Source organism: Nuphar pumila, chromosome 15 (genome assembly GCF_984573655.1).
Source record: "Nuphar pumila chromosome 15, dmNupPumi1.hap1.1, whole genome shotgun sequence".
Lineage (NCBI taxonomy): Eukaryota > Viridiplantae > Streptophyta > Magnoliopsida > Nymphaeales > Nymphaeaceae > Nuphar > Nuphar pumila.
Window position 1 is genome coordinate 48,947,456 of NC_143263.1, and position 13,772 is coordinate 48,961,227.

At 38.3% G+C, this 13,772-nt stretch overlaps 1 protein-coding gene across 1 annotated transcript; it reads left to right on the plus strand.

The window, feature by feature from the left end:
• Positions 1–3,163: 3,163 nt before the first annotated feature.
• On the plus strand, positions 3,164–13,521 carry LOC149815372 (subtilisin-like protease SBT2.5). The gene is made up of 10 exons (XM_089989608.1): positions 3,164–3,665; positions 4,363–4,507; positions 5,081–5,475; positions 6,311–6,406; positions 6,530–6,602; positions 7,461–7,746; positions 10,332–10,657; positions 11,207–11,474; positions 12,027–12,308; positions 13,021–13,521. Exons 1-10 carry the CDS (start codon positions 3,484–3,486, stop codon positions 13,425–13,427), a joined length of 2,460 nt encoding a protein of 819 aa, XP_089845734.1. The 5' UTR covers positions 3,164–3,483; the 3' UTR covers positions 13,428–13,521.
• The last annotated feature ends 251 nt before the right edge of the window (positions 13,522–13,772 follow it).

The following is a 13,772-nucleotide window of genomic DNA, read 5'->3' on the forward strand; positions in this document are numbered from 1 at the left end:
TTACATTTTATTAAAAAATAGCCAGCCGATACTGACAACATTTCTTGTAACCTATTAAAAGCTTGAAGTCATTTTTTATCCAGCGGCACCTCATAATTAGGATGGAGCTCTACTACTGTTTACCATCCATCTCAATATTTCTCAAGATGAACATTGCATTCATCTCTATAAATGCCAAGATGGATGGCTGTCAGGCAGGTCCCTGCATGTAATGTGAAGCCTAAAAGCTTTTGTTTTTATAGTCAGAGGGGGAATCCAGAAATAAGAATGAGGGTGGGTTACAAATGTATGTGTGCACGCGTTCATATATATATATATATATATATATATATATATATATATATATATATATATATATATATATATATATATATATATATATATGTTCAAACGAGTTTTCCTTCAAGTTGTGTGTTCTTTTTTTTTAAAATGAGAATTAGCAGCGGTTTTGAACTGCCGCTAATTCTCAGTTTTCTGCCCAAAGATTTAGCAGCGGTGAATAGGCTGAGAGAGAGAGAGAGAGAGAGAGGTTGGGGTGGGGGAGGCACAGGATTTGGATTAGAGTGGGCACTGCGCACCCTGACCCAAACCCCATTACTGGGGATTTGAGGGTCAAGGTTATCAGCATGTGGCTCCGCAACTGGTTTTAGGTGATCAGATGGATTCAATGGGGTCAAATTTTCATGTGGTTGCTAAAATGAGACTTGAAAACAGTGCAGATTTGGTTATGATGTGGACAAATACGGAGCAATGCATAATCAAGTATAGCATACTTATTCAAAAAATAAATAAATTAATTAATTATGGCATAATGCAATTGGTATTTGGAGTCTGACCCGGTGAGAGATATTGTCTTACCAAATCAGGATCCGATTAGTTGTTTAATCTTATCATGTTCAGTCTATCCATGACAGTTGATAATGTGGTTATCATCCAGATTGGATGCGGAATTTTGGTTGGTTTCATATATGAAAAACTCAAACTGAAATCTCACCACTACCTACCTGAATACATAGCAACAAATATCGCCCATATTTTTAAAAATATTCACACTTGTAAGTGAATTTTCAATGTTCAATATTTGTCCAAAAATGAGATCTTAAAAAGTGCATGTCTATTTTAAAAATATTAAGCTGAAATTTCCAATTCGTCCTTTTCTTGTTTTTTGTAATAGTAATAGAAAATGGATTCCTGTGCTTCACCACAACCTTTGAAAATGGTAGCAAAATAGAAAATGACGGGAAGACCCTCGTGATTTTGTTGAAGTAACCAAAATGCCTCTACGATATGTGTGTCGGCTGAGTGGGCCTATTGTTCTCGTCGTTTTGTTCTTTTTGGATTAGGATGTTGGGGGTTAGGTAGGCCAGTGTCGTCAGTATCGGTATTATGGGCCGACGGCAGAAAATAAATGTAAAAATTACTTAAAATCATTTTAATAGTTTTAACACTTGTCAGGTAGTTTTAATTGACACATAATATTTTTTTAATTATTTTGTTGCCGATTCGGAACTATTATTGGAAAGCCGATTCATCTGAATTCCTTGGCGAAATCGATACAGGGCCGATACCGATACTTTGGGTGGGTTAGGCAGACTCCTACCAGTTACAATTCCGAAACAACCAAAATTTATCACCTCACTTCTTTTCATCACTGTCAAGGAAATTTGGATGATGTTCCACGCCAGGCTCTGTTTAGGAGCGGGCGTGATGGGAGGGAAGAAGAAAATGAGTGATGAGAGTGTGAGTTAATTGAGTATTCAGTTGGAAAATGCCCATTTCCACTGTCTTTTTCCACTTTCATCACCATTCTCATCTCCTATAACCAGACTTCCAAACATGAATAGAATATATACCATTTATTAACTCCCCATCTCCCCCTCTCATTCCGGCTCCCAACAGAGGCCGCTCTGGTGCGGCCTAGTGAGACTGAAAAGGCCTAGTAATGCTCCGATCGTCGTGCTGTCAGCTTAAAACTCTGAGGCTAAGACTCTTGCCCACCCCCAAAAGACCTATATATGCTACACACATTGGCTCGCCCAGACCAAAAATGCTCCTGAAAATCGAACCTTGACAGATAGTCTAACAGGCAGCCTCCAACCCTACTACGCCAACCTACGTCTCTTGTCTGGCGCGAGCATATGCAAACAAATTTTCTGATATTGTTATGCAATCCCGTGACCCCCCCTCCCCCAGTGGTGGTCCTTATCATGACAACACCAATTTTGTAATTTTACGTCCTTATTGTTCCCGGGAAGCCTGGGCGGGCGACACACATTCCCAAACCCCATAAAACTATTTTTGTTATTGACGGAAATGCCCTTCTACGATCCACCGAGTGGTGTTCTTGATTAAAATGAATACGATGAGCGGTTTCTTTCCCCCACTTCCTTGTCTTCTAACATCAAATGAAATTAGAAAAAACAAGTTGGTCATTTTTTTTTTCAGATCAGGAAAAAAAAAAAAAACCTTCATCACTGGCCGCACTTTGGTTGGTAAAATTCTTGAGGTTTTCTTGACCTGCTTCTGTCCGTCGAGAAGTACACTGCAATGGGTGCCCCTCCATTGGTTTCAGACTTGCGACATTCTGTCAACTTGGTGACTTTCATGAGTTGCCTCTACCAAATAAACAGGGCGTTTAACAACGGGCTCGGCTTCTCTGGTAGGAGCAGTTAGTGGGCGTCACCTTGTGTTGGAACGCTGAAAGTTCAAATCCCAATGGTATCTATCTATAGTTGGTAGGGGTCTACCTAACCCAGCTTGCCTTTCAAAAAAATAAATAAATAAGCAGAGCATTTATATAAGAAAAAGGTAAAAAGATGATAAGCAAGTTGAGCATGCTCCAAACTATACCATCATAACACATATATTTTGAACTTGCAACGTCTCCTGCCAGACAAGGGGGGGGGCTCGGAGCTCACGTTACATTCTTCCATAACTACGACGGTGGTACCACTGAGGTGGTAACCCATGTGGTAAGCGGGGTCCGCCCAGGATCGAATCCCTCTGCCTAACCCCAGCTTACGTTTGAAAAAAAAACTACGCGGTGGAGGAAATCAGGCCATCAAATTGGGGTGTTTCTGTAATTTGAATCAAAGATGCAGACAGGTAATTACGTTTGTCTGAGCCGGTGTCTCTTGGATTCTATTTCGGTACTTTTGCCTGCATTAATAGCTGTAGTCTTCTTGGTTCTTGCTCTCTATCTCTCTCTCTCTGGTGGTGATTCAGAGAAACAGCCATTTCTCTGAACTATGGTTTTGCCTTTCTATTTCCTACCATTCTTAGTTTGCTCTAGCACTTCGTTTCTGGAGTGTTAATTCTCTTAGTTTGCTCTAGCACTTCGTTTCTGGAGTGTTAATTTTTGTGGTGCTTCAACTTAACCAAGTGGGTGTTTTTCTAACCTCTTTAATCCATTATGTTGGTCTCAAATTTACAGCCTTGAAAGGGGGAGATTGGAAAGGGTGAGTGGGTTTTGATCGTTTGGCGATGGTGAAGATGGGGGTGATGCGTTTCTGGGCTTTAGTGGTGATGGTGGGGACTCTGGGTTTGGTGGATGGGGAGGTCTACGTTGTGATTGTTGAAGGGGATCCCGTCGTCACATACAGAGGGGGGCTCGAAGGCTACGCTGCAACTGCAGTTGAGTCCAGAGAGGAGTTTGACATTACCGAGTAAGCATATGAATCACCATGGTCTTCCTTTTGTGTTCCCTTGCCCCTTTGAGGAAAAGATGGCCGTATAATCGAAAGTGATGCTGATTTCCTCCTCCCCTTTATACAAAATTTCCTATCAGAAAGAAATTTGAACGTTCTTTTTTCTCCATTAGAAGTTGAAACCTCACACTTTTCAGAATGTAAGGTTGAATCTCACCATCTTTTGAGTTATCGAAGATGGGAACTTAATTCGATTTCTTTTTTATAGAAAAGCGTTGCTTTTTGTGATTCTATTCTGTTTCTCCAGGCGCTTTAGTGGCCCTTCTTTCTGCTTCCTTTTTTGCTTTTTTTTTCCTAAGTTTATCAATTTTCTGTCTTCTTCGTAATTTTTCTTTGGAATTTCCATTTTTTTTTCTTTCTACTTTTTAACGTTCACGCATTAGAACTAAGAAAGCATGCCTGCCATTAGAAGCACATCTATTTATGGTGTTTTAGATACTCCCCATGTTGCAATAGTTGGATTAGAAGCCAAATCACACGGATATTCCTTACCAACATCCTTGTATATACAGTTCTTAATTGAAAGCTCCGTGAGAACGGTTTGTGTTTCATAGCTTCACCATGTGATGTGATATGAAAATATGAGATATATTTGTACATGTTGAGTCTGATGTCTCTTTATGTTTGCTCGCTGTTGTTTACACTCTCTTGGCAGTGAACATGTAAGATCCTACGCCTTCCTCCTCGAGAAAAACCATAACGCACTTCTTGCATCCGTGTTTGAGCCTGGAACATACAAGAAGCTATACAGCTACCACCATCTTATTAATGGGTTTGCAATTCGTATGTCCTCTGAACAGGTACTGCTACTTCTTTTTTAAACTTTGTTCTCTAATAATGAGCCTCTTTAAGATAATGCTGCAACCCTTGTTCTCAGGAAAATCCTGGCGACGGCAAAATCTCATGGAATTTTGAAAATCTGGCTTTCTAGGAAAATCTCATGAAAATATCAGAACGAGCATCGAATAACACTCGTTCGTTGATTGTGTGCGAAAAACAGGAATTAGCAGCGGTCCTTGACTGCCACTAATTCCCTCAGTGGAAAAACAGGATTTAGTGTCGTAGTTCAATGTTTTATCATGTTAAATATTAAGAACAAAATGTGATATTTTCAAATTAGGTGAATTTTTTTAAAATATTGTATTTTTGGGCATTGTACCAGCTTTTAGAAATATCGCAATAAAGTCGGGATATTTTCAAAATATTGCTGATGTATAAGTTGAATTTTGCCCACAACCTCCTTTCGCATCTTCTTTTGGTAATAAAACCATAAAAATGGGATCTAAATTGTCATATATGTGTGTTCCATCAGCAACAAGGAACAATTTTTTTTTTCTTGGCACATCTCAAACTGATTTTGATCCATTGAATAGGCAAATGTTCTTAGAAAAGCTCCTGGAGTCCTTTATGTGGAGGAGGACTCCAAGGTCACAAGGTTGACAACCCACACACCGGAATTCTTGGGGCTTCCTACGGGAGTATGGCCAACTGGAGGTGGCAGTGAGAAGGCTGGAGAAGGCATTGTAATCGGCTTCATTGACTCTGGAATCTATCCACAACACCCCAGTTTTGCAGCATACCTCTCTGATCCATACGAACCACTTCCTACCTACAGAGGAAAATGTGAAGTTGACTCGGACACTAAGAGAAGATTTTGCAATGGAAAAATCATCGGTGCTCAACACTTTTCAGCGGCTGCTATTGCTTCCGGATCATTTAACGCAACTGTTGATTTTGCTTCTCCTTTGGATGGTGATGGACATGGCAGGTGATAACTTGATAATCTGAATCTGCATACATTCAAGGGAAACTCTTATGGAACTTTTTAAAAGTTTGAAGTGTAAAATTCTTGTTCAAATAACTTCTAGGTTCTCTTGCATTTTTTGGCAAATCTGGGACTTGCTGATTCAAATAAAATAACTTTAGGCAACTTATCAACGATAATTAGTTTCTCTAGAATTTCCAGAAGAGTATCATTTTCAATTAATGACTCATTTTCCAAAAACCTAGGTCTGCTTTCTGTGACTTCATATCCAACCATTCTGAGCCCTTCCTGATGATGTTGATTATTTCATGTACAGAAAAGATGGCAGTTATTTGTTAATATTGTGATCATTACATCATCTACAGGGAGAATTTACATTGATATTCAGCATTAATGGTAATACCAATTTATGAGGTTATTTATGTTGCCACAACAGCAGCAACAGGGATACAAAGAAAGAATCATCTTATAGGATATAATGGACTATTATGAGAATGTTGATTATTTCATGGCATTCACTTGTGCTATTAGTTTATATTGTTCATGTTTCATCAAAGTACAAATTTACTACAATTGCTATGATGGTAAAGGAGTAATCTTCTGTGCAGTTTCAAAAACCTTAACATCTTTCATAATTTTCGAGAAAGTGACACAATGACTTATCACAAGAGCATGATATTTCATCAAATTTGCTTTGATTAATTTTATATAACACTGTTCCCTTAGTTTACTTTGTGTCTTTGTTTATTTTATGTATTTGATTTGGTTTGCTTTGTGTCTTTGTTTATTTTATGTATTTGATTTGGTTTGCTTTGTGTTTTGGGTCGTTGATTTCAAGTCACACAGCAGCAATTGCAGCTGGAAATAATGGAATACCTGTGAGAATGCATGGATATGAGTTTGGTAAAGCAAGTGGAATGGCTCCTCGTGCTAGGTACCTGGTTTGCTAATCAAATATATCCTTTTTCTGGTTTTCATTTGTTATCCAATTTTATTTAACATCAAGTCTTTTCATTGTCAGTAAACCTTATGCATCATTTATTTCTTTATTGTCCAGAATTGCTGTGTACAAGGCTATATACCGGGGTTTTGGAGGATTTGTTTCTGATGTAGTGGCAGCCATTGAACAGGTGTGAACAAAAATAAAGAAGCAAAATAGAATAGATGCTTAATACAATCGTAAAATGAGCTTCCACTTGTTCCATGATAGCTTTATATCCCTTGACATTGAGAAAATAAAGAACATATGCTATATTTAGTTTGGATCTATGTCACATAGGTGCAGGTGCGGGTGCGGCGATGCCGCACTTTAAAAAATTTGGGTACGGGGTATGGGGAGGGTATGCATATATAAAATTTTTAATAATTTTAAGTTAACCCAGGCATGGGTTCACCAGAGCTGAACCCAACAGGCTTGGGTTCGGTTTTGCTGAACCCAAGCCTGGGTTCACCAGAGCCGAACCCAGCAGGCTTGGGTTCGGCCCTTGTGCCAATGAGGGGAGGAGGAAGGAGGAGCTGGAAGAAGAAGAAAGAGAGGAGGAGGCGACACTGGGAGGAGGAGAAGGAAGAAGAAGAAAGACAGGAGGAGGAGGACAAGAAGAAGAACAACAACAAAAAGAAAAAAAAAAGAAAGAGAGGCGGAGGCAAAGAAGGAAGAAGAAGAAAGAGAGGAGGAGGAACAGAGGTACCTTCATTGTTGCCGTTGGAAGAGGAGAAGGCTGTCGCCGCCTACTGTCTAGATTGACAATTTTATACTGGCACATGTAAAATACGCATGGAGTGGAAGCATGATTTATATCAGTAGGAGAATCATGCTATTGCTAAGTTCTTCAGAGTCATATTTTTTTGCCATTTCTTTCATTCTTATACCTGGTCCAACTTTGCAATGTAATTCTGGATTAGATGCCTTCTGATCCATTTTGGAAATTTATCTATAGGTATGTTACAACTAAAGGATCTGATCAAACTTCATACCTTTTTATGAACAGGCTGTTAAGGATGGCGTGCATATCATAAATCTCTCTGTTGGCCCTAACAGTCCATCAGCAACTACCAGAACCACATTTTTGAACCCTTTTGATGCTGCACTTCTTTCAGCTGTAAAAGCAGGAGTTTTTGTTGCTCAGGCAGCTGGAAATGGTGGGCCATCTTCTAAAACTATGGTGTCTTTCAGTCCGTGGATAACATCTGTGGCTGCTGCAGTTGATGACAGAAGATACCAAAACCATATGACTCTTGGCAATGGAAAAGTCCTTCCTGGAATTGGTTTATCACGTAAGCTTTCAACTCAGTACAAAATATAAAACTACTAGTTAAAAGCTAAAACAGCCATATTGATAGCTTATCTAGTTATCTTTAGTAAGGATTTCAGAAGAGTAAACAATTTCCATGAAGCATTAGAAGGAAAAATCACATCACAGTGGCAACTGTATTGTCCTTACCAATAAGTGGTGATGGGTTCAAATTCCATTGCATCTTCCTTTGAATAATTGTATGTTGCTTATTGAATAGTTTGGAGGTTGAGTCATCGGATGTAACTGAGCCAAACTCAAGCTTGTTTGAGTTTGACTAGGCCCTGGGCCAAGCTTGCATCATTCAAGCTTGAGCCTGGAACATGACAGACTGACATGGGCTTGGAATGCTCTGACTCACACTTGAATCAGCTCATACGGCCCTATCAAGGTTGAGATGAGAACTAATATGACATGACACATGGGACAAGGCCAATGTGCATTTGGCCATTTTTTTTTTTTGGTTTTTTATTTTCAGTTTTTGGGCTTCTTGGTCTTTAGTCAAAATGCATGTCTACACTTGTGGAATTTGAAGTCATACCTATTTCTCTGTCCTACACATACATATGAAATTAAGATAATGCTTTTTCTATGTTATATCCTACAGTTCTATTCTTCACAAAATTCTAATATATTTTCCCTGTGTCTCTCATGTTGGTATCCATGTCCATGTCCATGTCCACGTGATGTAGCTGGTAGAACCATTACTTCTATGTCTTAGCATCAAGGGGGATGGTCCCACAAGACAAAATTGTTGATGTCTGCAAAACTCCAACACTGAAACTATGTAATAGTAGCAAGAAGATTGAGCAAACAGATATCCACCTCTCAAGAGAAACAGAAGCTACTTCTTTATACGTAATTATTTTGTGGTGGCAATTAAAGCAACTCTATGGTCCCTCAAACAACATATTGATGCTGGATACTGCCAGGCAACGTGGCCCTCTTTGTGGGTCTGTCTTGTAAGTTGTAACTTTCTGAAGACACTGGTATACCTAAAAAGTTCCTATGCAAACTTTCACAACAATATAGTCACTGACAATTGAAATGTCCAAGCATTCTCCGTTGCAAAAACATCAAAGTACAAAATGCAAATACTAACACAAAAAATGATGATACTTCAAAGCGGATGTATTATATTAAAACTTAACCTAAACTATTGGAGCTGGCCATGAAACAAAGACAGGTTGACACTCCCATCCTCCTCCAGGATATGGCTAGAAGCCACCTAAAATTATAGATGGGAGTGCATGGATATCTTCCTTCACTGGTAACATGCAGGTATGAAGGAAAGTGAAAATTCCAGTAGGCTTCCAAAAGACATTCTTTGTTTTTTCTTTTTCAGTTGACTTAACAGCATGCATGTTAAACATCTACAAGAACATAATGAACGAAATTAGTGGAATGTGTTTCCTCTGAAGATGAGTTTTATTATGCTTTGAGTTTAAGCTAATAGAATTACATATTGTAGAATCATGTGTCAGAGATAATAGAAAGACATTAATGTCATTGAATACAAAATAGTCATGGTGGAATACATTTCCTCTTATTATAGGATTTATCGTGCTTCAAGATTAAGCTAATAGATTGCATATTATAGAATCATGCACTAGAAATGATAGAAGGGCACTAACATCATTGGATACTGTAGATTGGAAGGACTAAATGCTTTGTTCAAAAATAAAAGTTTAACTTGATAGACAATTATTTTACTCCTTTAATGTTTGAGGAACACAAATACAGGTGCATATATGGTATGATGCATGCATGTAAATATGTACATGTTGCACTTAAAGCAGTAACATTTGTTTGATATATAGAACAATGTGCACTTGCTCTTACACCAGCATTGAGCATAAGAGGTATCTGCTCATTCTCAGAATGGCTTGAACAACTTCAGACTATACCTATGTGCACACATCCATGTCTTGATAAAAATGTTGTATATTTGCAATATGTACATCAGCCCAAATAGTAATCAGATTTCACTACTTAATTACCCTTTTGATGGAAAACACCTTTCTGAAAACTTCAGAGGTTGAAGGTCCAAGAATATTTTCCTGACTTGGGAAGTGGCAAATATCTCATAGAAAAAGAAAATTATGAATGAGAAGTTCTCTTTACGAAAATCTTCTCTTGTTTGTGTGACATGAGAAAAACTGGTTGGAAAAATGATAAAAGTTGTTTGATGAGGGTGAGTGATGCCCTCAAAACTAAAAATTTTTTATAGGAAAAATTTCTCCATCTCTTTCTCCATTTTCAAGATGGAGAAAATTTTCCTGTCCAAATCAGGGCAAAATAGAAAAACTTTCCTTAAAAAAGTTTTCTATCGTTTGGAACAAATGAAAAAGTTGCCACATTTCTTTTTCAACTTGCATTTTTCCTAGCATTTTCCTGCTTCCAAACGTGCCCTCAAACTAGACCAGTCAATTTTCTGAGTTATTTTCACTTTTGGTATAAAATGCATAAACATGACTGCGCATACATGCACACACACCTATGAGTTAAGATTTTTTTTATGGTTAATCTGTTAATAGGTTCTGCCTTTTGATTGGTATTTTAATACAGCGGCCACACATTGGAACCAGAGCTTCACCTTGGTTGCTGCAAATGATGCAATGCTGAATTCTTCTGATGCTTTATACAGCCCTTCAGACTGTCAAAAGGCAGAAGTACTAAACCAGAAGATGGTGGAGGGAAGGATACTTCTTTGTGGATATTCCTTTAATTTTGTGATGGGTAGCTCATGCATCAGGAAAGTTTCACAAACAGCAAAAAGTCTTGGTGCAGTTGGCTTTGTCCTTGTAGTTGAAAGTGTTTCTCCAGAAGCAAAGTTTGATCCTGTACCAGTTGGCATTCCCGGAATAGTCATCAGAGATGTCAGCAAATCAATGGTATTCACTGAAATAAGGATATGTATTTACTTTTCCACTCTGGGTTTATCAAGATAGATATATATTTCATTTTCATTGTCGGATAAGATTGGATAATCTTTTTTGCATATAAATGTATGTGATACTAATATCACTGCCAGCATTTCCCTCTTTGTGGAAAATGATAAAATATGATGGTTTCTTTATTGATCCAATCACACTGGTTTTCATATTTCAGCACCAAATTTCCCAGTATCTGAATCTTTTAAAAGTAAAGGTTAAAAATTGCTCAGGCACTGCTGAAACACTACCAACCTTGTTGTAGATTAACTTAATGTCTATATAGCGTGACATAAATAAATTAATGTCTAGGTATGACTTAGATGCATGAGCTACAAGATCTCTTATTCTTTTCATGATTCAGAAGAAAATGGGCTTGTCTAGCCTGCTTCATGGTAAATACTGTCACGGGGGGCTCAAAATCTCTTATTCACCTTTTTCTATATTGAAACGTGTATTCTCAAAATGCTAAATTCAACCATACCTTTTTCTTTATGATTTCTCTTGCAGGATCTCATACAATATTACAATAGCTCAACATTAAGAGATCAATCTGGGCATATCACAAGTTTTCAAGCAACAGCTAGCATTGCAGATGGCTTGATGCCTAGCTTTCACAGATCGGCACCACAGGTTGCTCTGTTCTCCTCACGAGGGCCTGACATAAAGGATTTTAGTTTTCAAGATGCAGATGTCCTTAAACCAGATATTCTTGCCCCTGGTTCTCTTATCTGGGCAGCATGGACACCTAATGGGACTGATGAAATCAACTACATAGGTATTTCAGACGTGTCTCGTAATCATTTATTTGTTATTTTCTTTGGCTTTTCATTTGATCTCAATCTCAGAAGGCATGTTTCAGTTATCGTGTGATAGGCACTTTGAACTTGCGCAGTCAGTATGACTTATGATGCTGAGAGTAGCTCTCATGTTTTCTTATTCTTTCCATTTTCTATTCATCATATTTTATGATTCTTGATTTGTGATCTTTGTTGGGTGGGGAAAAGAAAAAAAGGTACTTGTTCATTGATTATCAATTCTGGTTTTTTCATTCCACTCATATATAGAGTTTCAAGAAACAATTGTTCGTCTTCGAAAAAAAAAAGTCCAATTAAGAAATGATGGTTTATTTTGCAATATAATGTTATTAAGCTTGAAACATGAACATAGTTTTTGTCAGTTGTTAGACAGTTTGTACCATGAAAGAAATGTAAACTACCAAGCTTCTGAGAGTACTAATCATTTTTATTGATTTGAACATCAAATGACATCTTTGGGAAGGTCACCTTTGGTAAGTGTTTTGACGTAGTAATGTTTTCTTGCCAAGCAGGAGAAGGTTTTGCTGTGATTTCTGGAACCAGCATGGCAGCTCCTCATATTGCTGGGATTGCAGCACTTATAAAGCAGAAACATCATGACTGGAGCCCTGCTGCTATCAAGTCAGCCTTGATGACTACAGCTATGACCGTGGATAGAGCTGGCCAGCCCCTGCAAGCCCAGCAATATTCTGGATTGGAAGCTATTGTTTTGGCACCAGCTACTCCATTTGACTGTGGAAGTGGGGCAGTTCATCCAAGGGCTGCTCTTGACCCTGGACTCATCTTTGATACAGGTATTTTATGCATGATGAACTATGAAAATGTCTTTCTATCAAAGAGATGAGAGCGCTTCTCACAAGGAACCAGACAAAACTATCAGATAGCATAATCAATAAGCACTACAACAACAACAACAACAACAACAACAACTACGCCTTCATAATCAATAAGCACTAATACAATAAAAATCTTCAGCTTAGGTTGACACATGCAAGGTATGTATCTGGATAACAATATATAAAGGAGCAGGTGTGCTTTTGTTATAAAGGCAAAAACAGGTAAATAATTGAATTAGTGGGGAAGAAGAGGTATATGTTTGTAAATCGCTTTTATGAATGTTGCATTATTTACCAAAAGTGCCCAGCCCTTTAGATATTCAACTTTACAAGAAAATGGCAAATGGGACGTCAGAAATACTCCTGAAATTGTACAGTATAATTGTACTTCCGTTAACAATTCCAATGGCACTTGCAAATACTCAAAGTGTTTTTCATGTTTGGGTACAGAAGGCATCTTTTATTCTGCATTAGTCATCGATATGTTACCAACTTAGGTAATAGATGCACTTTTTTTGTACATCTCCTGAAGCTTTTCTCCTTTTTTCTATTAAATACATGCATGTGTGTGCACGTCTTTGCGTATTGCTGAGGCCCTTTTTTTATCACTGATTCTTTGCATGCAGCAATTCTCATTTGATATTATGCTCTGATTTGTAACCATGCACAGGTTATGATGACTATATCAAGTTTCTATGCTCTGTCCCGGGCATTGATCCGCAACAGATACACAATACCACAACAAGGACCTGCATGTCCAGCTTCAGCCATCCAGCTGATCTGAACACCCCTTCAATCACAATTTCTAATCTCAAAGGTACCCAGACTATAGTGAGAAGCGTAAAGAATGTTGCAGGGGTGGAAACATACACAATGACGAGCAGAATGTCACCAGAAATCGCCATGGAAGTCAGCCCACCTGCCATGACTTTGGAGTCTGGTGCAAATAGAACTTTTTCAGTTACACTGACTGTTAGATCAGTCACTAGTAGGTACAGTTTTGGGGAGATTTTGATGAAAGGAGACAGGGGTCATAAGGTGAGGATCCCTGTGGCGGTCATGGCAGTTGGTAACTAGCTGCTGCTTCAACTGCTTAGGAATATCTTGTTCTATCCCAGTTGCTGTATATTCTTTGTAGCTTTGTGTAATAAAGAGAAAGGTATATTCAAAAGGATGTGCAATCAATCCAGGAAGAGCTAGATTTTACAAATACTAGGTTAATTATGTACACAAAGGCTTTAGTGCCTGTTCGCACGAAAGGCATGACAATCAAGTCTTTCAGGCATAAGTACTTCCCCAGGAGGGAGGGTATGACTACGTTTTCCTGCAAAATTCATTGATTCATAGGAAAATCTATGGGTCCTGCATGGTGCCACATTATGACAGCTTGTTTCATTCAAGAGGGAAAAAATGCTCATTTTC